Genomic DNA, 26,622 nt, shown 5'->3' on the forward strand with positions numbered 1-26,622 from the left:
ATTGTGGCTTATGAAGGTTGAGTTATATTATGTTGTACATGAGGGTAAATTCAAAGTTGAAGAACAAAATATAATTCTGTTTCGGCAGTTGTAATTGAAATATATTGCCAGTGCTATAATTTCCTCTCACATCAACAAGGGCAATACATAATGTGTGTGTGTGTGTATATACAGTGGGGGAAATAATTATTTGATCCCCTGCTGATTTTGTTAGTTTGCCCGATTACAAAGAAATGAGCGGTCTATAATTTTTATGGTACTTTTATTTTAACAAATAGAGACAGAATATCAACAAAGAAGTCCAGAAAAAACACATTATATAAAGTTATAAATTGATTTGCATTTGATCAAAGGAAATAAGTATTTGATCCCCTACAAACCAGCAAGAATTCTGGCTCATACAGACCGGTTATATGCCCATGAGGCACACAGATTACTCCTGTCACTTTAAGAAAGTACTCCTAATCTCTGCTTGTTATGGGTATAAAAGACACCTGTCAATAGAATCAATCTCTTCCATTCCAACCTCTCCACCACCATGGGCAAGACCAAAGAACATTCAAAGGACATCAGGTTAAGAGTTGTAGACCTGCACAAAGCTGGAATGGGCTACAAGACCATCAGCAAGAAGCTTGGTGAGAAGGAGACAACTGTTGGTGCAATTATTAGAAAATGGAAGAAATGCAAAATAACCATCAATCGCCCTCGGCCTGGAGCTCCATGCAAGATCTCGCCTCGTGGGGTAAGGATAATCATGAGAAGGGTGAGGGATCAGCCCAGAACTACACGGGAGGAGCTTGGTAATGATCTCAAGGCAGCTGGGACCACAGTCACCAAGAAAACCATTGGTAACACACTACACTGTAACGGATTGAAATCCTGCAGTGCCCGCAAGGTCCCCCTGCTCAAGAAGGCACATGTACAGGCCCATCTGAAGTTTGCCAATGAACACTTAAATGATTCAGAGAAGGCTTGGGAGAAGGTGATGCGGTCAGATGAGACCAAAATTCAACTCTTTGGCATAAATTCGACTCTTCGTGTTTGGAGGGAGAGAAATGCTGAATGCTACAATCCCAAGAACACCATCCCCACCGTCAAACACGAAGGTGGAAACATTATGCTTTGGGGTTGTTTCTCTGCTAAGGGTACAGGACGACTTCACTGCATTGAGGGGCCAATGGACGGGGCCATGTACCGTAAGATCTTGGACGAGAACCTCCTTCCCTCAGCCAGAGCACTGAGGATGGGTCGTGGATGGGTCTTCCAGCATGACAATGACCCAAAACATACGGCCAAGGCAACAAAGGAGTGGCTCAAGAAGAAGCACACTAAGGTCATGGAGTGGCCTAGCTAGTCTCCAGACCTTAATCCTATCGAAAATTTGTGGAGGGAGCTGAAGCTTTGAGTTGCCAAGCAAAAGCCTTGAAACCTTCAGGATTTGGAGAGGATCTGTAAAGAGGAGTGGACCAAAATCCCTCCTGAGATGTGTGCAAACCTGGTGACCAACTATAAGAAACGTCTGACTTCTGTGCTTGCCAGCAAGGGTTTCTCCACCAAGTACTAAGTCATGTTTTGCTTGGGGATCAAATACTTATTTCCTTCAATCAAATGCAAATGAATTTATAACTTTATATAATGTGTTTTTTCTGGACTTCTTTGTTGATATTCTGTCTCTATTTGTTAAAATAAAAGTACCATAAAAATTATAGACCGCTCATTTCTTTGTAATCGGGCAAACTAACAAAATCAGCAGGGGATCAAATAATTATTTCCCCCACTGTATATATATCCACTATTCATCCACTCCTCCAGGTTCAGATGAGAACAGAGTAATTAAGTGCAGCCAGTCACATATGTATTACTTTGTTTCTATACTACCAGAACTCAGTTTACATTTCACAGATATTTACTGTATCTGTGAGGAGGAAAAATCTAACATAAGCAGAAAAAGAGATGCAGACAGTTATCGTCCATTGAGTAAAACAATTTGTCTTCATAGTGTTTCATGTATTTTATTGTAAAAAGGCTTATAAAGGATGGAAAGCAGCCATCTACGAGGAGACGTACAGTTTGAGGTGTTTATTTGTTCATGCAGCATTGAGACGATGATGTGACAGTTAATTTTGGATGCCATTGATTTAAGGCACTTGCATTGTTCTACTGGTCAGCCATGATTACTGATTATTGGGATCTGGACAGGGAGTGAGAGAGAGAGGATCCATTGAACCACAGGTCAATAGATGATAATGAATGAACATGGGTTGGCGCTACTCTTACAACTGCACCACATTGGTTATTCACCACCTGTTCTATGAAAACTGTCATTGGGATGGGATTGATGCATATGCCATACTCAGGATGTTTCTGTAATAAGGTAAATGAGAGTAAATAATAATTGACTCTGTATCAAATTTACAATTGTTGTCTGTCTGTCTGAGTAAATAGGCGGTGAAACTGTCATGGCAGTGCATTTTATGAATAACACCCATGACTCTTTAATTAAATGCCAAACATGGAGAATCAACACCGAAGACAATGCAATAAGGTGTCAAGTATTTGAAAACATTCTGCCACATTGATTTAATAAACCCAACACAATTATCTAATTCTACAAGGAAAGTAATCAAGTGCAATACAAAGTAATCAATAACTAAAATATCAATATACAGAGACAATATCAATTTCCCATACATCTCCATTCATCTTAAATACAGCACCTGTGTTACTGCAAAAACAGTACTGACATCTTAAAACCCCATTAAAAGTAATGGTAACTACCATTGAGTGAAAATATTTCCTATGTGGTTATGGAGGATGTCTATTATTGGTAAACAATTTCATGAAAGAAAAAAAATAGAAACTATTCTTAGAGGGAGTGAGCATGTAAGAGATAACAAATAAAAAGTGTTATATACTGGTTTAAAGTGTACCCTACTGGTGCCTGTGAAATTAAAGTGTTATGTACTGGTTTAAAGTGTACCCTACTGGTGCCTGTGAAAAGTGTTACATACTGGTTTAAAGTGTACCCTACTGGTGCCTGTGAAATTAAAGTTGGTCAGAGCATTTTTGTTGTGATTGTTGATGAAGTTGTTATAGGACTGAACTGTATACTGACACATTTCTTTCTAGAAAAGCGTGTGTGTGTTTGTGTGTGAGACATGGATAACTTATGGTAAGCAGGGCACTTGAAGGGTCATCATTTATTTCCATCAGAAGCACAAACAGCAATTGTGCTTTTTTAAGGTATGCGGTTGCAGTCTACATATTACTGAGTAGATGAGTGTAGCCTATGTGCATTTGTGAGAATGTAACTTCAAATACTATGTACATAATATACTCTGTTTGTCAAAAATTAATATTAAGAAGAACAGTAACATTCAGGTTTGTCTTGAGCACTTCATACCTGTTGGACTTGTCAGACTGTTAAACATAGACTCAGCTATATGATGTGAAGAAAATATGATATCTACTACTCTAAGTAGAGGGGTGATTTCTGATCCAAACAACAACAAAAAGCTTCACTTGTTTCACTTGTTAGTAATTACACAAGTATTTGTGCATGTGCATGGCAAGACAACTTGATAGCTGCATGACATAAAAAGGCTAACAAGTGAAACATCTTGCGTCATGCTGTCTTTGTCTGTGTCTGAAGTCGCCCCACAACTCATGGATACATCATCTCGCTGAATTAACCTTTAATATCTTGTTTCTCTTCATTGAGGAACCTAGAGACCAACGTTGCAGGAACTGCAGACCAAACCACATATAGACCAACTACAGCTACAGTAATAGTAGAGGGAACAATGTTCAGGTGCCTGTCTGCCCAACCTTTAAAGAGCAATGAAGATGTGTGACAGCAAAATAAATCTCAGTTTCATTCTCTTTATATCTTCTTCCCTTTATATTTGTACACTCTCATTCTCACATGCTCTTATATATATATATATAAATAAGAGTGTATATATATATATATATATATATACACACACACACGCACGCACGCACGCACGCACGCACACACTCTCAACACTCACTCTCTCTCTCTCTCTCTCTCTCTCTCTGCTAAATGGATAAGCCATTTTTGCTCCAGGACCTGCCTCAGTGAGTGTAAATGTGTTTGTGTGTTTATGTGTCTGTGTGTGTGTGTGTGGGACAACACTGAGGAAGTGCTATCACATTAAATGCTAGTCCCAAAGCCATGTAGTGAAGGCATATTGGTGACCCAGAAGGCTTCCTCTTCTCCCTCATCTTCCTCTTTTTCAATGTAGTCTTTAGAATGCAGCTATATCCTGAAGAAGGCGCCCAGGCCAACGAAAGAAGAGTTTTTGGTATGGTGGGGGGTTAGAAATCTGTGTCCCAGCCAGAGTTGTCGTCCGGGGGTGGGTCCTCGTTGTCCTCTGGGAAGCTGTCAAAGTTACTTGTGTCAGTTGCTGATGCCACCTATTTGAAAAGGCCAGACAGACAAAAAAATAATCAAACCAATCAAATTACACAAATTATTTTCTTCTGTTCTGAAATTTAGTAGGACTACTTCTGGTAAACAGGTTGTGAGAATCTAGAGATATTCAGCTGTATGAGTGCATATTAGGTACTGTGCTATCTGTAGTGCAATGTACTCTACTGTACTCTCGGTACTTACATTAGGGATGATAGGAGGAGTCAGCGTTCCCTTCCGTAAACCCTCCCAGTTAAAGCCCTCGAACCATCTGCATAAGGAGAACAATAAATATTTTTTGAAAAATCAATGTGTCAGAAAACTATGTAGAAATACAACTGCAAATACAGTGCCTATAGAAAGTCATCATACCCCTTTGAAATAGTTACTATATTTGTCGTACAGCCTGAAATCAAAACCCATTAAAAAAAAACTTTTTCCAGCTTTATGTACAAATTTAGCCATACAACATCAAACTAATGAAAAAAAAGGTGACAGTTCTGAAAATGTATAAAAAATGAAAAACAAGAATAACAGGTTTGGAAAACTCATCAGTCCCCTGATTTAATATTTTGTAGAGCCACCTTTTGCTGCAATTACAGCCATCAATCTGTTTGGATGTATCTCTACTAACTTTGCACACCTAGATTGGAGAATATTTGCCCATTCTTCCTTGCAGAATTGTTCGAGTTAAGTCAAATTCCGTGGTGAGCAGCGATGGACTGCTCTCTTCAAGTCCATCCACAGATTTTCTATCGGATTTAAGTCAGGGCTCTGACTTGGCCACTCAAGGACATTCACCTTTCTATCCTTAAGCCACTGCGTTGTTCTTTTGGCGGTATGTTTAGGGTTGTTGTCGTGTTGGAAGGTGAATAACCTGCCCATCTTCAGCTGTCTAGCAGACGGACGCAGGTTGTCCTCAAGTATTTGGGTGTACTTGGCAGCATCCATTTTCCCTTCAATCCTGACCAATTGCCCAGTCCTCGCTGAAGAGAAACATCCCCACAACATAATGTTGCCACCACCATGCTTCACAGTAGGTATGGTGTGTTTTGGGTGGTGTGCTGTGTTTGGTTTTCGCCAAACATAGCGCTTGGAGTTCAGTCCAAAAAGTTCAATCTTAGTCTCGCCTGACCATAAAACCTTTTTCCACATGGCAACAGATTCTTCCAGGTGTGTTTTTGCATAGCACAAACGAGACTGACTGTGGCACTTTTTCAGAAAAGGCTTCTTTCTTGCTACCCTGCCATACAGGCCAGCTTTGTGTAAAGCTTGTGAGATTGCACATGCACAGACAGACCAGTCCCAGCCATAAAGACTTGTAAGTCCTTCAAAGTTGCCTTTGGCCTCTTGGTAGCTTCTCTGATCAATGTCCTCCTGGCTCGGTCATCCAGTTTGGACGGACGGCCTGATCTAGGCAAGGTGTTGGTGGTGCCATGCGCCTTCCACTTCTTAATGATGCTCTGAACGGTACTCAGAGGGATAGCTAAAGCCTTAAAAATCTTTTTGTAGCCTTCACCTAATTTGTGCCTTCCTACAACTTTATCCCGGAGGCCTTTTGAAAGTACTTTTCCAACCATGGTGAATTCTTTGCAGAACCATGAACTTCTAGTAGTGGAATCCTTAAGAAACAGCTGGTTTTATTCTGAAGTAATCAAAACCACTACAATTGATGTCAGGTGGGGGGCAATTAGCCTGGTGTTTGATCTGGAACTTGATCGGTTGCACCTGAGCAAGTTTATAATAGTATACTCTAAGGGGCTGATCACTTAACCAAACCAGGTATTTCACTAATTAATTTGTAATAATTAGATTGCAGAATTTTTTATTTTTTTATTTTCACTTTGATGATGAGGGTTATAATGTGTACATACAGCTCAAACAAGTTAGATTTGATTTATTTTAATTTCCAGGGTGTAATGTGACAAAAGGTAAAGATTTCACAGGGTATGATGACTTTCTATAGGCACTGTATACTAGGTACTGTATCACTTGTGTAAGTGCTCTGTGTACCTACAATGTTGTATACTTACTTGTGCTTTTGGATGTCTTTGACACCATTTTTCAAGTTTCCCAGTCTTTCAGAAGGATTGTCCCTAAAACGGACAAACACATAATTATCAGCTCCAAAATCAATTAACTCTAACATTAAACCACGTCATTGTTCAGGGTGAGTCGTGTAGCTCAGGACTCACCTGCATAATTTTTTTATTAGATTAGCAGCATTCTTGGTAATCTTCTTTGGAAATTCGATCATGTCAATTCCTCTCAGGATGATGTTATAGGTCTTCATGGGATCAGGACCCGAGAATGGAGGGCTGGAAGAAAAAGTGGTAGAGATATTAGCTACTCAAATGTCTCTTGACTAACATTCTCTACTGTAGCTACATTCGGTGATACACTGATAATCTGAATATGCAAACATCTATTGCAAGGAGCAATAACTGCATTTTTTGCTAGAATCCAAAGTAGTATATCCAACATAAAAAAATAAATAATAATAATTCCACTCAAGTTATTTACAATACAGCATTCTTTTTTTAAAATATTATATTATATTCTTATATATCATAGACTTTGACTTCAGTCATGTTGAGGTTAGTGTGTAGGGTACACAGGGTTCCCACACCTTCTTAAACATCAAATTCAAGGACTTTTCAACGATCAATTCTCTCAAATTAAAGGACCCAACACGGCATAGTTTGAGACATGGATCAAGGTTAATTACTGTTACAACACTGAGATTTTTATGACGAGGACTAGCAGGCTTTACAGAAGCTCACAGACAACAATTAAAAAGAGTGAGGCTTGAATGTGTGAACATTTATCAATTGTGCTGTGTTACAGTGATGGCAGACTACGTGGTCTCTTGCCTTCTCTAACACAGCACAGCAAAACAATATATTGTGTAAGTTGAGCGATAGAGACAGAGACTTATTTATGAGTTGAAGAGCTAAGTGACTCCTTGTTTATTTCATTAGCACCAGCTTAACAACACAAAACATGTCGCAGAGCAAAAACATGACCTTTTTTTCATGAACATGACCATGACCAAATGAATAGATAAATAAACAAAAACACATGACCATGAATAAAATGTTTTGCAACGATAAAATATTAGATGAAAATGAATTGGATCAAAATAAATAAAACATTTCCCCAACCATTGTGTTCTGGGGTCGTTGGCCTTTTTGATTCATTTGTTTTTTGTTTTTTTGTTGTTGTTTTTTTAAATCACTTACTCATTGAGTAGTGATTTGCCCTTTCTCAAACTGTTAAAAATGTGCCCAACCCTTGCTTTTTGCTGCTATGCCCCTTCATTTGCTCATTCATTCACTTTTTCATTGAGTAGTGTTCCTATTTCAGCTCTTTGTGCTTTTATCTCTAGCACCCTTTCTCAGGCTATTGGACGTGGCAATAAGAGTGAGGTTGCCTGTGCTCTCCACTTTGAGTTTAAATTTGTCTGCTGAGGTCTCGAGAGCCTTTATGTCATCTGTCAGTCTTCTTTTCTTCCCTTTAAGTTCATCTATTTCATCTATAAGGTCTTTTCCTTTTCAGTTTTTTTGCTAATCCATTCCTTCTCTGTCTCTGTTCTTCTTGATGTGTCACATACCTCTGCTTTGCAGATTCCACAGACATCAGCAGCGGTCTGTCAATGCACACATTATGCATGCCACCCACAGCTCTTATGTGGTCAACTATACATCTCTATGCTACGTATGAATTTTCCTTCAAGTTCTCCACTTCAATCTGCCGATGGATGGAGAATCCGCACTCTACTGAGGCATGCCCGTGTGACAATAAGAGGTGTTGGCGGCAAAGGCTCCATAGATTTCTGAGCTCTTTGTGCTTTGACACATACTCATGTAAAAATGTGTCCACGCTGTCTTGGACAGGATCAAAGTTTACAAACTCTGAGTGATGGGCCTGGACAATGTCAACAATAAAATGTGGGCATTGTCGAATGAAGTCATCACAATCTTCTTCCTTCACCCAATGACTATGCGAGACACGAAAGTACTTCAAGGGAGATTTCTCAATGAGTTTGTTAACAGTTGTGAGCATACACTTCTTGCAAGCAATTTTGAAGTCCATCAATGTTTCCTGTCCAATTTTCTCTCTTCCAATTGTCTCTCACAATTCTTCGTGTAACAAAGCCCAAGTCGACCCGTGAGGAGTCGATGTGATTGGATGACTAGCTCACCTCGACATCAAGTTTTTGAGGGGTCTTCGCTTCTTTCATGAGGTCTGGCTTAATAAATCTGTTCATCAAGATCTTAAGCAGCTTGAACAAGTCTGTAGAGAGAAATGGCACCATGGGCTTATCGGTCTGGTAGTGTGTGAGGAATGGTGTCACATTTTTGCTCACTGACGAGGTGAAAGTCAGTTGTGCTGTCATGAGAGGGTCCTTAATGGCCTCCTGACTTACCTCAAAGGACTTTGTGCCTGGATTTGGACATCTCTTCTCCTCTACAGCCTTCACATATGTTGCCATATGGGGTAAAACCTCTAAAGCTCTTTCCAGCACGGGCACATTTTCAACCCACCATGTCTTGCAAAACTTAAGTGGCATTGGGGGATCTGATGATCCAATGATGTTAAAGTAGTCCTCCCTGCGGGCTGGAGTATCCTTTAGAAGTTGGCACATAGCATGCAGTACACTGTCGACTTTCCACTCTGTTTCTTTCACTCCGTTCTGAAATGCTCCATGTACAATATAAAGACCGCAACTGCCAATGTTTATAAGGTGTACATCAAAATCTAGGAGGGACTTTGAGTAAAATGCCCAATTTACATTTGGTCTATCCATGGAGATCTGAACCATATTTTTCTTTGGTAGATCTTCGGTGCTCTTCTCATAGACCGCTTTAAGGTCCAACGCAGTCGCATGTCCCAAAAATTTAGAATCATAAAATCTCGTCACAACTTTGTCCCCATCCTATAAACGGACGTGAAAGTCACAATGCTTTGACTGTGTTTTTCTGCTAAGGCTCTCATCAAAGAGAAGTACATAGTCCTCCTCCCCAACAGACAGTTTTTTAGACAACAAATGCTTGAAATGAGGAGCCAAGCCATGTGTGCACACATAGCTGGACTTTGTTGCCCCGCATGCGAAGGTCTTGGCTATTGCACTGTCTGGGAACATCGCTGAGAACAGCACACCTAAGAGTAAAAAAAAAAAAGATTGAAATCAAACACTAATTTCTGTTTCTAGCCTGTGTGTGAACGTTTGTTGTGTGTTCATGTGCGTGTCACAGAGAAAGAATATGAAATATGAAAACAAACATAACATGTTCCTAAAAAGAATTAAATTTTTACAGGTAACAATTTATAAACTATACCACTCACCCGTGCATTCACTAGAGTGGAAAGAGTAGTGAGACTCCATCATATTCAGACACCACAATGTCTCAGCCCGCAATGTGTCCTCTTTGGCAATGGCAGTTATGACGGACTGTCTTGAGGAGGTGGTGAATGTAGTTGTAGAAGATTGTCTAGGTGGTGATGTAGTGGGAGCTGTAAGAAAATAAGTGTCATAATTAAGCAATAAGGTGGCTAACAGCAACATAGCAAACGTTAATTTGACCGAATAATTCTGTAAGGTCTAAGTTAATTTACACAACCACGAAGAGACGAAATAATCTAGCTAACTAATTAACGTTAGTAACTAACTAAGTATGGTTGTTGTATTCCTTTCTACATGTTACCAGGGGTAGGTCCTACCTGCTTTTGACTTGCGGAGTGCTGCCCTGTGTGATGGTCCAGCAGCATGGCTCATCACAGCTGCTTCGCCCATGGCGTGAACTTTTATTGATTTGCTGCAGGGTCTGCATCGGGCCATATGGATGTCCCGTGGATCTTTAACAAGCCAGTCTTTGAAATGTCTTTGGTGAGCCATGAGTTCTGGAATTTACATTTTCCAGGCATAGCTGAACGTTAGCTTTCTCGCTTGCATGCCGCTGTTTAACCTGCATCATTCGACTTCAATCACTCATGCACACACGCAACGATCGCACGTTCTCGAGGCAGGTGGCGCGTGAAACAAGGATGTACAGATGGCGGGAGACACACATGCAGAGAGCAGAACGTAGTCTATTTACTTTAAGAAAAACGTTAAGTAAAAACAAATGTTAAGTAAAAAAACAAAAAATCTATTTTATTCTATTTTTTTTTCTATTCTTGCACAAAATATATAAATTCAAACACTTTCAATGACCCATGTCTATTTATGTCTATTTTCAAAAACTTTCAAGGCCTTGATTTTTTTTTCTCAAATTCACAAACTTTCAAGGATTTCAAACGGAACCGTCAGTACAGTAGGTTAATTGTACCTGCCGGTGAGGAGCTCAAACATGAGGATGCCTAGAGACCAGTAGTCAGCTGAAATGTCATGTCCTTTATTGAGGATGATCTCCGGCGCTACATACTCTGGTGTTCCACAGAAAGTCCACGTCTTCTTACCAAAACCTATCTTCTTGGCAAAGCCAAAATCCACCTGAGGAGGGACATGGAGATACAAACCCTCAGGGGAGAACTGGAGAGGCAACACTTTATTCTACAATCCTATACTATGGCTATTCATTTGGTATTTGCCGTGTTATTACATGGAAACAACTTGTATTTTCTGATCACAGTACTGTACTCTTGGGCATTCAGCCAAGTTATGGGAAGGTCAGGGTTAGGTTCAAGGTCAGGGTTAAAGGTTAGGTTGTCTCATACCAGCTTGGCATAGCCCCGGTGGTCCAGGATGAGGTTCTCTGGTTTGAGGTCTCTGTAGATGATGCCTTTAGAATGCAGGTAGGCGAATGCCTCAACCACACACGCTGTGTAGAACCTTGTGGTCGAGTCCTCAAACGAACCCCTGCAGGCGCAGAACATATATGTAGTATAACATTCTATTGATGTTGTGACATTCTATTTCTCGTCTTCTTTTATTGTTGGTTTTACTGCAAATCACATTGAACTGCATTTCTTTATGAAATGTGCTATATAATAGTAATCAAGTTTGATTGAGTAATTGATTGTCTGATTGATAATGTGTGTGAGGCACAATGAACACCAAAACAAGGGAGTTCAAATATGTTAAACTTGGTAAAATATTAGTATTAGACAAACCTGTCTCTGAGAATGGTCCACAGCTCTCCTCCCAGACAAGCTTCCATCAGCATGTAGAGGTACTTGCTGTCCTTGAATGTTCTGTAGAGTCTGAATACAAACAGCATGGCATCTCATCAAGACAGCTGGATGTCATATACTGTGAAAAGAGTCTCTGACATGTGGTGTTTGCATCGCATTGTGTGTGTGTGTGTGTGTGTGTGTGTGTGTGTGTGTGTGTGTGTGTGTGTGTGTATGTGTGTGTTTGTGTGTGTGCGTGTGCTTGTGTACCTGACAATGAAATCTGAATGTGCCTCCTGCATGATGAGTTTCTCTGAGCGTATGTGTTCCTGTTGCCTTGTGTCCACAATGTGACGTTTCTTCAGGATCTTCATTGCAAATGTCTTGGCCTCATCACTCTTCAGCTGGACCTGCCATCACAGGACAGAGGAGAGACAGCAGTATGATCTCTGGTTATGTGGTGGGCTGAAACCTAGCTATAATGGGCTGAATCTCAGACTCTTCCGGTACACTTTATTGAAATACCCCAGAAAGACACCATACAGTACGTAATGATTGATATATTATCATGTTGTCTCAATTTGATAAAGGATCCACATATTTCCATTTCATGAACCTCTGTGAACTTAATTGAAAGTAGAAATAGTTAAAATCTCTGCCAAATCGTTGTAAAATAAAACATCCATATCAAGGTAATTTACATGCGGAGCCCCCTACCAGCTCTACACGGCCAAAGCCTCCGACCCCCAGTGTATCAATGATGTTGAAGTCAGCCAGGTTGAGAATGAAGAAGAAAGCATTCTCTGCCTCATACCTGCGTTACAGGGAAAGACAGACAGCAAGGAGAGATTAAAACTATGAAGGGAAAAGGCTAAGAAGGAAGAGAGAAGAGGAAGAGACAGTGTTGGGGAGTAGTTCCACTACATGTAGCTCAACTATTAGTTTAACTACATTTTGCTGTAGCTTGGTGGTAGTTCAACTAAATTCAGATTGTAGTAGTGTTTTCAGTAGTTAACTACTACTTTTGCCATGTAGCAGTGTATCAAACTACTTCACTACTCACCAAAAAAATGCATTATTATTCCAGCCCTTTGACTTCAAAATCCCCTTACCACCCCCCACTTTCCGCTTGGTGCACCTCACCCTCTCTCTTCTCTCGAATATTTCACTCAGTTGCACGCCTTCTTCTGTAACATACAAACTGTTTTGTAGGAGACGCAGTACTGTATGGAGCAGGACTAAAAACACCACGGCCCGTACTTAAGGAAATGTATTAAACTAACCAGTTCCACCGAAAATACTTATGTGTCCACATGTGAGCTGTGCAAACCCAAAGTTAATACACATTCCACAGCAAAGACGTCAAACACAAACTTAAGAACACATCTCAAGGTGAGTTTGTTAGCTACCTAGCTAGCTACCCAGTACAGTAGACGTCTCGTAGCTATCCGGTTGCCATATGTTTGACTGGCTAGCCTAGCAAGCTCGCTATCTCAGCTAACTAAATTTCAGCGTCATTTAGACTCAACTGGCAAATGTAAGCTAATGGAATAAGGGAGTTTGCAAGATTTGGATGAGAATTGGTAGTCTGACGTAGATTATCTATAATTCCTAAATGGAGTAGAAATATGCATAAACACTTTTCAGTAATTGAATGTATTGTTGGTATAAATTGCATAAGGAGCTATTGTTAGCGAGGTTATTGGCCTATAGCAGCAAGAGGGTTAAGTTCTACAAAGACTTCTTTACAGTGTCCCTGCCTGCTTAATGTGAGCAACACTTCAGTGTTGGGAGAGATCAGTCAAAACTGTTTTAAAGTCATTATCCAGGTTATCCATTATTCATTCAGACGGTCACGTGTCAGAGGTTGCAAGGTCGAGGCTCGGTCAGAGCAAGTCAAATTGCGGGGCTACTGTTTGCAACAACTTGGCGTCTGTTTCACAAGTCTAGTTCTACAAATACTTATTCTTTAAATTCAACACAGGTATGTCAGACATACTATTTCCCTGTCTGCTACATGTGAGCAGCATTTCAGTGTCAGGTAAGGACAACATTTGTTATTGGCCTACAATCATGTTCTACAAAGTGTTTCAACAATTTGCCTAAATTACACATCCTGTTGACATTCGACTCCAGAGTGATCTGTTCTTGCAGTCATGTTTCTTGTTTTTTCCATGTTTCTCTTATAGTTTAACTTCAATTGTAAAGTAATTGATAATTTGGTTAACTATATTTTCTGAGTAGCTTCAGCAACAATGGGAAGAGAGGAGCATGGGACTGCATGGGAGGGGGAGATATTGGGACTGGGGAAGTGCTTGAATTCAATATTTCTGCTATCGCTACTTTATGAGTACAAATTTGTGCACATGAGTGGTTGATTGTCCCCATTCCTCATTCCAGTCAGGAGACAGTCACACTAGCTTTACTCTACTGTACTCTGGGGTGTATAGTGCTCGATCAGAGGAATTAAAGCAGATTAGACCATGAGCTCTGAGGATTTCAGGTTTCAGGGTCACGCAGGCCAAATCACCATCAACACTTGCAGCCTCACATGTATACAAATGCCATTCACAGACAAATGGGCCAAAACAGTGAACATGTATCAGACCTGTGTCAGATACATCATGTGCCTAAAACTTGAGTTGCATTTGATTTAGTTGACCTGCTATAATGGAACCAATGGAATAGTCCTAAAAGTGCCAAGTCCATGCTAAATCATGTACAATCAAGCAAATAATGTTTTGTGTGTTTGACCCCGTTCTGTTATAAAGGACTGACAGCAGTAATACTTCCCAATGTAAGAGAGGAGAGGGGGAAACCCTTGGCATAGGCACTGTATGTTCATAAACACTTCCAAAATAGCTATTCTCTCCAGTTCAAAGACAGGGCAAGGCCAGAAACTGGCAAGTGACAATTGAGGGCAACAGTTCCAGTTCATTGCAGAGGACACTACCTCTCAAATTAGAGCATGAGTAAATAAGGTCTCTGGGTGGTGGTCTCTCTACCTTGGCAGCAGCTGTCTGACTGCCCTGGTTCCCAGAAAGGGGACATGTTGTTTACTGGGGCAGTGAGATCCTCCAGTGACCCACTAGAGGGCTTCACAGTGGCTCCTTTCATCTCTCTACCCATCCCCTGGAACCCAGCCCAGATCAAACTCCAAATACCAGAGTGCTCCCTGATTACATACGAGCCCACTTACATTCTCTGTTGTCTTCTCTCAAAAAGAGTGGTTGATGTATTGGCCAGTAGATGGCGAGATTGTACAATTTTTTTATTAAGGGTAGAAGAAGACAATCCAAAATGTGAATGTACATATCCCTGTTTTTGCAAAGTTATTTCAGAAAGGTGAGAGACATGATGAGACAGTACAATAAAACTACCTTTATATGTCAAAGCATATGGTTTTGAGTGGATGGATGGACATAAAAGTCTCTTAAAAAAAAAAGTCTCTACAAACTCTCTACACTGAAACACCCTTGTCTTTCTCTACAACCACAGTGAGAGAAAGCAAAAGGTAGCCTTTATTCATATTCTATCGAACTTAAAGGCACAAATGGGTCTTGAATAACCCTATCCTTTTCTAAAAAGTAAAATGAGAGAGGATGTCATCTGGGGCCATAGTATGTCATTATGATGCGCAGCACACAGGCAGAATAATGATGCTGAATGTACATTAGCTCTATATCGATTTATTTATACAAATTGGACAGATTAATATTCAATAATAAAGTACATAATACTGTAATACCAAGAGGTCACAAAAGGCTGATATCCAAATACCTGCAACTGCCTTATGTTGGACACTCCACTTGCTATAGACAGTTGTGTATCGGTATACAGATGAGGTTATGAAGACTGATGTAATTCCCATTGGGTGGAGTCTGTCAGTGTGTCTCTGAGTTGTGTCTCCCCCTCTTAGCACCCCCTCTCTGATTCCTGGAGGGGGAGGGGAGAGTACTGCCCTGATGTGAGGGCTATCTGACACGTCACAGCAGCCAGTGACTCCCTCACTAGGGGAGGCTGGTGGAGGTAGAACTCAGAGGACAGGCTTGTTGTAATGCATGGAATGGAATAAGGAATGGTTTATCGGAGGACAGGCTCATCGTAATGCATGGAATGGAATTAGGAATGGTATGATATGATTTTTGATACCATTCCTCATTTCATCGCATGCATTAGGAAGAGCTCGTCCTATGATTTCTACCTCCACCAACCTCCACAGACTGGAACCAGGACCAGACCCATGGCTCATGTTTGCTACACACTAGTCTCTCTTGTCAGACTCTTAAAACTTGCTAACTAGGCTAGACACTGCTGTTGTGGGAAGAGACAATCTATACTATTTGTTAATTTTCAGTTGGAATTTTTGTATTTGTGTCCTGTATCTTACTGTTGTGCAACCCTGTTCCAGGACCTTATTGTACTGTATTGTATGTAAGGGCTGTATGTTGTTATAAATAAGAACAACTAATTGACTGACACATTCATGTACTGTACATGTTAGACAGAATGAAGTGGGCTATGGTTGTGTGTTTCAAATCTATATTAAAGGTAAAATACATAATACCCTCACTCCAGAGAGAAATCGCAATACAAATAACAAGCGCATGAATAATAAACAAGAAATGAAAAGCGTGGGAATTATACTTAAGACAACGCTTGCAGCATGGTGCTCAGCCCACTGTGACCAATTACAGACTGTTCTTGTCTCGCTGGCGGTCTGAGTAGGACTTTCCACCTGGGGACAGGCTCAAAGGAAGAAACAAGTGGGCTCTGGCAGGGAAGACAATAACACCAGGGAGACAACAACGTGATGCTGAAGAAGCCATCTTAATCAGGGCGACAAAGGATCAGCCGTTTGATGTGACACACACGCACCAGAGCACCAGGGACTTATTTACCACACAGGAGAGTAGAAGAGAAGGTGAATACAAGACTGTTACTGTCACTCTAAACTTAAATAAGGTCATAACATTTGTTTGCATCAAATTCCAGTGTACCTATGTGTTTTGATAGTTAACTATTTGAGGGCCTCAGCCTTGTCCATTCTTATACTTTGGCGTCTGGTGATTTTAAGTCGCAACCCAAAAAATCGCAAACAAAAAAATGGGGGAAGTGTAATGTTACCAAATTGGGAAGCCTTTTTCCTCAGATATGAATAATATCAGTATTAGCCCGAAGATAATATTAATAATCTCTCTCTCCCCTCTTTTCAAGTGTTCTCCCTTACTGACCAGTCTGGCTCTAAATGTAACATCCCGCCCTGTTCCTTAGTTGATGTTTGTCTTTGTTTCATGTTATTTCATTTATTGTTTCCTGTTTATTTTTGTGTTATTCACCTTGTCTCTCGTTTCAGACACATTTTTGATACCATTTTTGATACCATTCGCATTTGAGTCCTCTGCCTAAGTACTCCAGTCATTACACTACTCTACTCGAGACCCAGCAAAGCACAACAGCACTGGGATTACAGACTACACAGCCCTCTCTGACCTAAGTACCTTTCTCTTTCTGGGTCTCTGCTGATGTACAGTAGCTATGACAATAATGGTAGCCATGATGACAGTGGTACTCAGTCACACGTGTCAGAGACATGTCACATTCTAATCGTTCTCTCTCCTTCTCTCCCTTCCTCCCTGTCTCTCCATGTCTAGGATTGTCACCACTGTATGTGTGTCCTGACTGACTGCATGCCAGGGTTCTTAGTCCCCAGAGACAGAGAAATCTGAACCATCAACAATGTCTAGCCTGTCTTCCCTTCTCTCCACCTTTTCTCTCCAATTCTCTCTAGACGAACACTGGAAATCTTCCCCCACCCTCTCTCTCTCCCTCCAGCTGGCATCCTTTTGTGCCAACACAACACTGACACCAAGGTGCCCTTGTGCATAGGTGCCCAGTGTCTGGTGCCACGCTCCTGTTTCCATGGTTACAGTAAAAACATGTCCATTCCCCTGGGAATTGGGGTAGAAATCACAATCTTTATTTCCGGATCTGCATAATTTGCGGGGCAAATTCTGATAGAAACAAAAACAGTACAGAGCGAGACACTATTCTTGTTCAGATTTGTTGCCACACAGCTAAAGGAGTACAATAGAGTAGAGTACAATATATGTGTAGTCTCTAGCTAGGACTTACTTGGCCTTCGCCTCTGCATCTTCTTGTCCTATCTTGGACACATCTTCTAACCCTCCAATCAGGTGCTTGAATGAGCTACAAGTACAGAAAGGGGAAGGAAGAACAACTTTAATGAGATTTGTTTTTGGGACAAATTATTGAATTAATTTCACTGGTGACTTTCTCTTCCACTTTGTTACGCTAAACAACATTTAAGAACTCTTCTGTGGGATTTATACAACTACTTCATCAAGACGAACAAGTAGCTTATCTTTCTAAAATGGAGGCCAAAGTTTTCCACATTGAGATAAACTAGAGGACATGCTTATACATAGAGGTAATGGGTGATATGGCGTTAAAGGTAAGGTATTAAATATTTATCCCTCTACTCTTAACATATCATGGAAGCATCATCAACAGGACTGGCTAAGAAGCATTTACATGAAGATGTTAAAATTACATAAAATATCAAATTTAAAGGCAGACTCAGTGATACAGTGTACAACATACTGTAGCTATGAAACAGTGGGGTGACTACCCACAGAGATAACTAGCTGAATTGAAGACATTTCACTCGCCAGCCTTTTTTTTTCAGGTAGCTATCATGTGAAACGTCTTGCTTGGTAACGTCATATCGCTGAGTCTACCTTTACATTGTTATAATGCTGAATGTAATGGGGAAAAATATTGTAATTATATTTCTATGATTTAAACAAAAGAAAGAAATATGACTCATGGTCAAGCCTAAAAGAACTGTAGGCAATGGGATATTGAGGATACTGTTCAAACTCACTCTCTGTCGATGACCAGGCAGGTGACAGTTTCTGCAGCGATAACGTTGGCTGTCCTGATGTCCTCCCTGTAGAGGAAGTGCACACATTTGTCCAACATTTTTAAAATGCACACAAACAGTACTGTACTATCAATATAATACTGTGCAGTACACACACATCCACAACTTTGGAAACACATTTAACACAGTTGCATTTGACCATCATTTCAAATATCTTATCACAGCAAGAGAATCAAGACCTTTTGATGATGAGTACACTCATACACATGTCAATTATACTGGCAGAAGGTATGAACACAAATGACAGGTTGTAGTTCACATCACAGTTGGTAATAAAAGAGGGCCAGCGCCACTGTGTATGGTCGGTGACATCATCAATATCATCTTCTTCTGAGGATTCCTTGGAGCAGTCTCCCCAATTGCAGGAGTCAGAGTGTGAGTCCCAGGAGTCCATTCTCCTCCAGTCTCACATGCACTACCATAAACACTAACTCTTCACTCACAGCTGAGCAGACAATCAAACACAAGCCTGATCTGTACTAGAAAGGTAACAATATACTGTATACTTATTCCTAACAAGAAAAATCCACTATATCTCTCTGTGTGAAAACAGAGCACACTCTATGTCCTGTAAGTAGTCCAAAAACAATCTATTTTCAAGATTTGTGGGAACTTGATTCATCATCCAGACTTTTGACAGTGGAGTCAACTGACACTCTTGTTGTTAACCACACACCCTCACATCACAGTCTGTTTCTCATGGACTGAGGTGATAATTCTTTCTCATCTTATCTGTCCTCCTCATGCCTTAACCCATTCAAACACACACACACACACACACACACACACACACACACACACACACACACACACACACACAGGAGAGGAGAGAATAGGACAGATGAGAAGAGAGGAGTGGAGCGGGGGGGGGGGGGGGGGGGTATTAAGTGTGCTAAATCCAGTCCCTGAGTGGTACATCCTTGTACTTGTCATTGTAAACAACTGCTAAGTGTGAATTGTGACTGTGTGCCAAACAGTACACCACTCATACTACCACTGTTGTCAACTTCCAGTGCTGTTTTGGCAGATACACCTGCCTCTTAACACACAGACACACACATAAACTCACAGTCTGATTCCCGTCTGTAATAATAAGATAATGAGCTGAGGCCTTGACCCTACCCTAATGTTTATTTGATTTGTCATCATCCAACGTTACATTGTTTCGTCATGGGTTGTTGATACGTCTAATAAACTGTTAATTCCAACCAACATGTGACTAACCAACAACTATTAAAAACAATGTCAATCCAACATTGTAAAAGCTACAGAGCTCCAGTGTTTGCATTTTGACAATACAACTTTTGTACCACATCAGTTTGGTTAGTTTTTGTCTGTTGCACAACTGTGACATAATATTAAATGCCCATTGGGCATTTATGAACCATGGTGATTCAACAAACAAAACAACACACATCTCTGTGGGTGAGATGGAAATGGTGAGTATGTAATAATGACCTACAGTCATCGACACTGCACAGAAGTCGATATCGGCTGTTAATGCACACCTATCATTCGTTGATGCTTACTTATACTTAGGGGATCCCTAAAGGGTGTCTATCACCTGTTCTCTGCTTAGGAATCAGATGAAACATTGTAGCTCTTGTGTCCTAGTGTTCATATTGATGAGATTAATGTACGTCCATACACAGCTGTTAAATAATATCAGCTTTCACTATCAAATCTTCCATAACATAACTCCTCCACACTTGCTTGTAAATACACATGAACGCACACACATGCACATGCACACACACGCACATAAGCGCATGCACGCACACACAATGCAAATGTGCACACACACACACAAACATACACAGCACAGTTGCATGTGTCTGAAATTTCCTTTTCAGCTGAGACCCAGTGGTGTTCATTTCCTGTAGAGGGTTTGAATTCATCAGGTAATTAGTTTGTGATCTGATTTCCAGTGGAGGGGGTTATGAAAATAAAGGGAGAGGTTGGGGATGTAGGGAGATATCAGCACCAATCACATTGTTTCCCAACTCTGTCATCAGCATTACACTCTTAAACAACTTTAAGTTTTCCACACACACACACACACACACACACACACACACACACACACACACACTAGACTAGAGGACATCTCAATGCAGCATAGCACACATTGTTTGAACTGTTGATGGATCTACACCTCAAAAGGGAGCTCATACTTCAGACTGGCTGAAAGAATGTGACATCAGATACTGTGCTGGCCAATCAGGGACAGCAGCTCTGTCTCAGTGCAACTGTTTTCTAGAATGTTTACCAATTTTACTTAAAGGTCCAATAAGTGCTAAATGGCCACGATATATCTAAATGGCCATGATATGTAGCGATCAACAAATGAGATCAAATGATAAAAAATAGGAAACCTTTTTTGTAAATCTGGAGGTCAAGTACTGGCCTTAACATATTGTATCTATTTTACATTTTGTTTACAAGGATATGCAACATATTTACATTTTGAAATCATCATTCATTCGTTCATTGTGGCCAAAGAGGGTAGCAAAGCGCAAAACGCCATGCTTCACCTTGAAGGGAGAGCAAATATACACCACACTCTCCCTCTAGACTCCTGTATGTATTTATCATAACATATATTCTCATAAATTCTCACATTCTCAAATAAAACAAGGGTCGCAGGCCTCCTCCTGATCAAAAGACTACAGTAGAGAGAAGTTGTGTCCATATTTAAATTCAGGGCTCAGGGACATAATGGGGGGACATAACGCTTGACCATTGTTGGAATTGTACAATATTCTATGGGCCTCTCACCTTTCACCTAGTGAAACATCATTCATATCCAGTATAAAACGCAGAGACATAACATCAGATGCTAGGGAAAGGGGGGTCTAGGACCTGTAGCCTCCAAGGCCAAATTCCATTTCAAGTCTTTATATTTTCTCTGGGAGATGAGTCTACAGAGAGAGAGAGATAACCTGCTAGCCTGAAATATAATTGATAACATTGTAACATTGAATAAAGTACCCTCTCCAAAAGACGTCAACCTTCAGATCTCTTTATTTCATCTCATTGCAAACCTGAAAATTATTATGTTGTTGCGGAAGAAATTACACAACTATCTAACTTGGTGCCGTGATGACCCGGATTGCCCAGAGATAACCTCACCAGAACCAGAACCAGACCAGAAGCCAGGAGTGATTGACCTTACTGTGCATGAGTTGGGCCAGAAACTACTGTGTGGAGACGGATGAGCTGGCACCCTGCCAGATTCCCAGACTCTCCTTTCTGCTATAAAAGCTTTGGTGAGTCTTCTTGCACAATCCCAGCTTACACACATGAGTGAATAAAGTGTGACTGATGTTAAACCTTCACTGGAATGGTGGAGTTGGAACTAGAAAGTAGTGATTAAAAAAGCAGTGGTTGAATGTGCTACTTTCCTCAAGACTCAGAAAACTCAAAAACAGTGAACAAGTGAACAGTAATGTGTTGTGGACTCTGTCTTAGAAAACAAATTAGGTCCTTCTTAGATGTCCTTCTTAGGGTGACCAATAATGAAAAGTAAACAAGATAGATGCTTTTGAAAAAGGTTTTATGTTTACTGTTAAGAGTTATTTTAGGGCAACACATGGCTTATTTCTGCACTCAGTTTATTTTGTGAGAACTGAATGTACAGAGTAGATAGGATGCTATAACTCTGTAAATTACATTTCAGAAAGTGCAACACATTTTTTTGTACAGGAAATCACACAGAGAGATACTCTGGATAATTATAATCTATGAGCCAGTCCAACATATATTGTTAATACAACCATCAGAGGAATTAGAAATGAATTAATATGATTCCATATCCAGTCTTTTCAGAGAGGTATTGATGATGATTTACTCATGTGTCCCATGTCTGCTCTGTCTGGCACTACATACAGCACACATGCCTGACATACTCCTGACACACGCCTCCCATGGCCCACATACATCTTAATGATCTGTGATCTATCAACATGCATGTTTATTAGCAACACACACATATGGGCAGGGTTTGACCATATGTCTACATACCTACAGTCTGTACCTTGGATGAGAGTCATGACAGTCATGACATGATTACCATTTCCATTTAGCACTGTGTGTTTAGCAGATGATGGTGTAAAACAACTGTGCTGGTGAAATATTTCCTGGATACATTTTTGTCAGTTAATAATTGCTTGCATTGTGATCGTTTGCTGTGTTACTTATGATAATCAACAAGGGGAGTAAGATGCATTGATCATCTTTCTTAATACAGGTAAAAACTGAGCATTAAGGGAGTTGGCATCACAGTTCAAGACCACAAGATGGCGCTAGCTACATCACACTTTGTTGACTCAAGTGTGTAGTGCTCCTTTGCAGATAGCCAACCCACAAACAAAGATGAAGTTGTGTTGATTTATCTATTGTTGTGCTTAAGACTATTCTAATTCCCCCTCTCCCTGTCTGTCATCAATACAGCTACCAGACAACAGAAAAAATCATGCTTCTGAAGGGCATTGGTCTATTGTACCAGAAAGCATCTTTTCCCATACTGTAGCTGAATAGACATTGTGCAGAATTCACTCAAGAAACATTGAGAACACTCAATTTGTTGGTAGATAGATTGTTGGTAATCTTATAAGCCCTATAGAGTTGTGTTGTCATGGTTTTTCCGGTGCTGTTTGTGGATCATACAGAGAGGTGGTGGGTGCTATAGTTAATCTCTGGAGTTCAGTGTGATGGGCACAGGGGAGGCTAGTGGAGGTAGACATCAGAGGACAGGCTCCTTGTAATGGATGGAATGGATTGAGGAGTGCTATCAAACACATGTACAATGAGCCTGTACTCCGATTTCTACCTACACCAGCCTCCCTTAGCATCTCAATCCAAAAGTTTGTAACCTTCTCTCTTATCTGCTCTTCTTGACTGTTACTGATGTAAAGGGATTGGTTAGTTAAGTTGAGGCCATATAGCGCAAACTCCTTCAAGTATAACAGAGGCCAGCTTATTGCCTACACTTACTGTATACCCATCAAATGCTTTTAGTCTGTGATCAAATAAAATAAAATGAAAGTGATATCCTTCAACAAGGCCAGGGCAAAGGGGATGAGTTTCTGGACTGAAATGCAGCTATGTAGTACAGCTATGGCTAATAATGTCATCAGCATTGTGGGGGCTGTGGTTGGTTACTTATGTGGGCATTTATCTTTCCTTCTTTCACTTCCCCATTAGCTGTTACTTAAGCAACAGCAACTCCAAGCACAATACAAAACTATCCCGCATAGACAGAAACAACAACATTAAGACAATAACACACTGCTTTGACATGCTCAAGGGAGAAAGGAGAGAGAGAGAGAGGTACAAATTATAGATAAGTGGAGGATTGATTAGACAGTATTACCCCTGCAGGGCCTTCTCCCCGAACCAGTCTCCCTTCCCCAGGCTGTGGAGATAGACAGGCTCTCCCCCACTAGGTAGGTCCTCTCTGGTCACGTTCACCTGCAGGGGGGGAGAGGGACATATGCCAAGTTACATATTCAAACCCTCTCTATAGTCTTCTCCAGTGCACATGTGGATAAATTGTTGAGCTATCAGAGCATGGTTCAAGTCACTGTCATCATATGTGCTGTGTGTTTAATGAAAAACTGTGAGAGATCAGTCTCTGACAGTTTTTTATTGAACCTTTATCTATCCAGGTTAGTTTCATTCAGATAAGAGTGACCTGGCCTCTATTGACCTACAGAATCTGTTACTGTATGGTTGGCTGATCAAACAATTTGAAAAGCCAGCCTGCAGAATGAAGTTGATGGATATCTTAGTGAATGGAGAATTGTTTACATCTTTGATGACATCTTAGTGCAGGATTGGATGATGCACCGCTGACCACCTCATTACCTGCATGATAACTGAGCGATACGTAAAAACAGGAGGGAGAGAAGCTAGAGGGTTCTGGAAGGTTGTTAGGCTTAATTAAGGGTTTGTCTTAATTCATTAGCAGGTTCTATTCAGGTATGACATCACGTCCACCAGAAGCACACCATAATTCTGCCTAAATCTGAGACAGAGTAATAATTAGAAGAAGGGCACGGGAAGGAAGTGCAGAGAGAGCACAAAGAGAGAGAGAGAGAGAGAGAGAGAGAGAGAGAGAGAGAGAGAGAGAGAGAGAGAGAGAGAGAGTGAGAGAGAGAGAGAGAGAGAGAGAGAGAGAGAGAGAGAGAGAGAGAGAGAGAGAGAGAGAGAGAGATGTGTCTGGTCTCCTAGTTGAAACAGATACATCTTCATAATTTGATTGGGAAAAATACTTGAACTTATTTGGTTTCTGCTAGGACAGAAGGTGTCATATATCTGGTGAATGGCCTGGTTCCCCAGTGCCCTCAATAGTTACTTTCAGTACTGCACCAGTCTACTATAGGGAGCTTGTCTCACAAAACACTGATGATGATGATGATGATGATGATGATGATGATGATATCTGACGTTTACTATCAACAATCATGATGAAGCTAGTGCCTAATTTATGTTGTTGAGAGTAGAATGGTATTTCACCATTGCTCTGTATGACGGTGTGAAAAAGAGGTGCAATATGAGTGGGATGAAGGTGCTTCCTTGAGAGGTGTTAATGATAATGACAATGGTGAGGGTAAAAGTGAGTAATCTTTCCTTTCCTGTCCTGATGATGGCAATGATGATGAGGAGGTTTCCCCTTTCCCTGATTGATTACTGTGTTTTATTTGTAATGTTCATGATGACAAAAATTATGATCTCACCTTTCCCTTACTGATGATGAAGAAGGTGTCTCCTCTGGCTCCCTGCCTGATGATGTACTCTCCATCCTCGTAGTGTGTCTGTAAACATATGAGAGGAGAGGAGATTAGAGGAGAAGAGAGGAGAGAAGAGGAGAGAAGAGAAGAGAAGAGAAGAGAAGAGAAGAGAAGAGAAGAGAAGAGAAGAGAAGAAAATAAAGAAAAGAGAAGAAAAGAAAAGAGAAGAGAAGAGAAGAGAAGAGAAGAGAAGAGAAGAGAAGAGAAGAGAAGAGAAGAGAATAGGGGTGAGTCATCCACACACCTTATGGTCCCCACCGTCTATTACCTGCCCGGGGGTGAGACACTTTTTGCCTTTGTGGAAAAGTGTTTCCCCAGGATCTTTCTCTCAGGCCCTGATGCAACACTCCATCTGACATCTGAAATCATACCTTTGAGATGACTGCAAAGACAACTCACTAATAGAACTTGTCAGATGCACACACACTCACAGGCACACATGAACACACACACACAGACACACACACACACACACACACACACACACACACACACACACACACACACACACACACACACACACACACACACACACACCATTCCTTGTTTCACGAGTTTGGGTAGGTGCAGAATAAAATGGAGTAATCATAGGAGGAACAAATAACATCCATGTCCACTGTCCACAGACCGCAGGTATACCGGGAGCAGATGCAAACTGTGGTGAGGCAATACATGGCTTGAGAGACTAATGAACGACTGACTTTAGAATATTTCAGACACACACACACATACCCACATACACACACACACACACACACACACACACATACCCACATACACACACACACACACACACACACACACCCACATACACACATACACACACACACACACACACACACACACACACCCACATACACACACACACACACACACACACACATACCCACATACACACACACACACACACACACACACACACACCCACATACACACATACACACACACACACACACACACACACACACACACACACACACACACACACACACTCACATAGGATTACGTGACACCCTGATACATATGTGAGACTTAGGTAAACTGTGTAGCATTTAGCAGCACATTGTTGTGTTCACTCATACACTGTGACTATTCAGCCTCACTCGGCCCCCTTAACACACAGAACATGACAACAGATGCTGACCTTTGTTAATATGGTCATTCAATATCAGAACCATGAGAGAGATTACAACAGTGTAGAACCATCATATGAGCAAGAGTCTACAGTATCCAAACCACTAAAGAAAGTGAAACAAAAAATCATCGCAAGTAAGACCTACAACATGGTCCAAATTGTGTGTGTGTGTGTG

General features: G+C 40.8%; 1 protein-coding gene across 2 annotated transcripts in view; it reads right to left on the reverse strand.

Moving 5' to 3' along the window:
• Positions 1 to 4,327: 4,327 nt before the first annotated feature.
• LOC310823253 (cGMP-dependent protein kinase 1-like) overlaps positions 4,328 to 26,622 on the reverse strand; it is a gene marked incomplete at its 5' end in the record, with an annotated part of 93,283 nt that continues 70,988 nt past the window's right edge. For both annotated transcript variants that reach the window (XM_083696056.1, XM_083696055.1), the window contains 13 exons: positions 4,328 to 4,440; positions 4,640 to 4,706; positions 6,469 to 6,531; positions 6,631 to 6,753; positions 10,768 to 10,931; positions 11,156 to 11,297; positions 11,552 to 11,641; positions 11,822 to 11,961; positions 12,269 to 12,365; positions 17,687 to 17,761; positions 18,459 to 18,524; positions 23,893 to 23,990; positions 25,259 to 25,336. In XM_083696056.1, the coding sequence (XP_083552182.1) occupies positions 4,342 to 4,440; positions 4,640 to 4,706; positions 6,469 to 6,531; positions 6,631 to 6,753; positions 10,768 to 10,931; positions 11,156 to 11,297; positions 11,552 to 11,641; positions 11,822 to 11,961; positions 12,269 to 12,365; positions 17,687 to 17,761; positions 18,459 to 18,524; positions 23,893 to 23,990; positions 25,259 to 25,336 (1,302 nt within the window). In that variant the 3' untranslated portion in view covers positions 4,328 to 4,341. The remainder of the gene's footprint in view (positions 4,441 to 4,639; positions 4,707 to 6,468; positions 6,532 to 6,630; positions 6,754 to 10,767; positions 10,932 to 11,155; positions 11,298 to 11,551; positions 11,642 to 11,821; positions 11,962 to 12,268; positions 12,366 to 17,686; positions 17,762 to 18,458; positions 18,525 to 23,892; positions 23,991 to 25,258; positions 25,337 to 26,622) is intronic.

Source organism: Argentina silus (assembly GCF_951799395.1).
Source record: "Argentina silus genome assembly, chromosome: X".
Classification (NCBI taxonomy): Eukaryota; Metazoa; Chordata; class Actinopteri; order Argentiniformes; family Argentinidae; genus Argentina; species Argentina silus.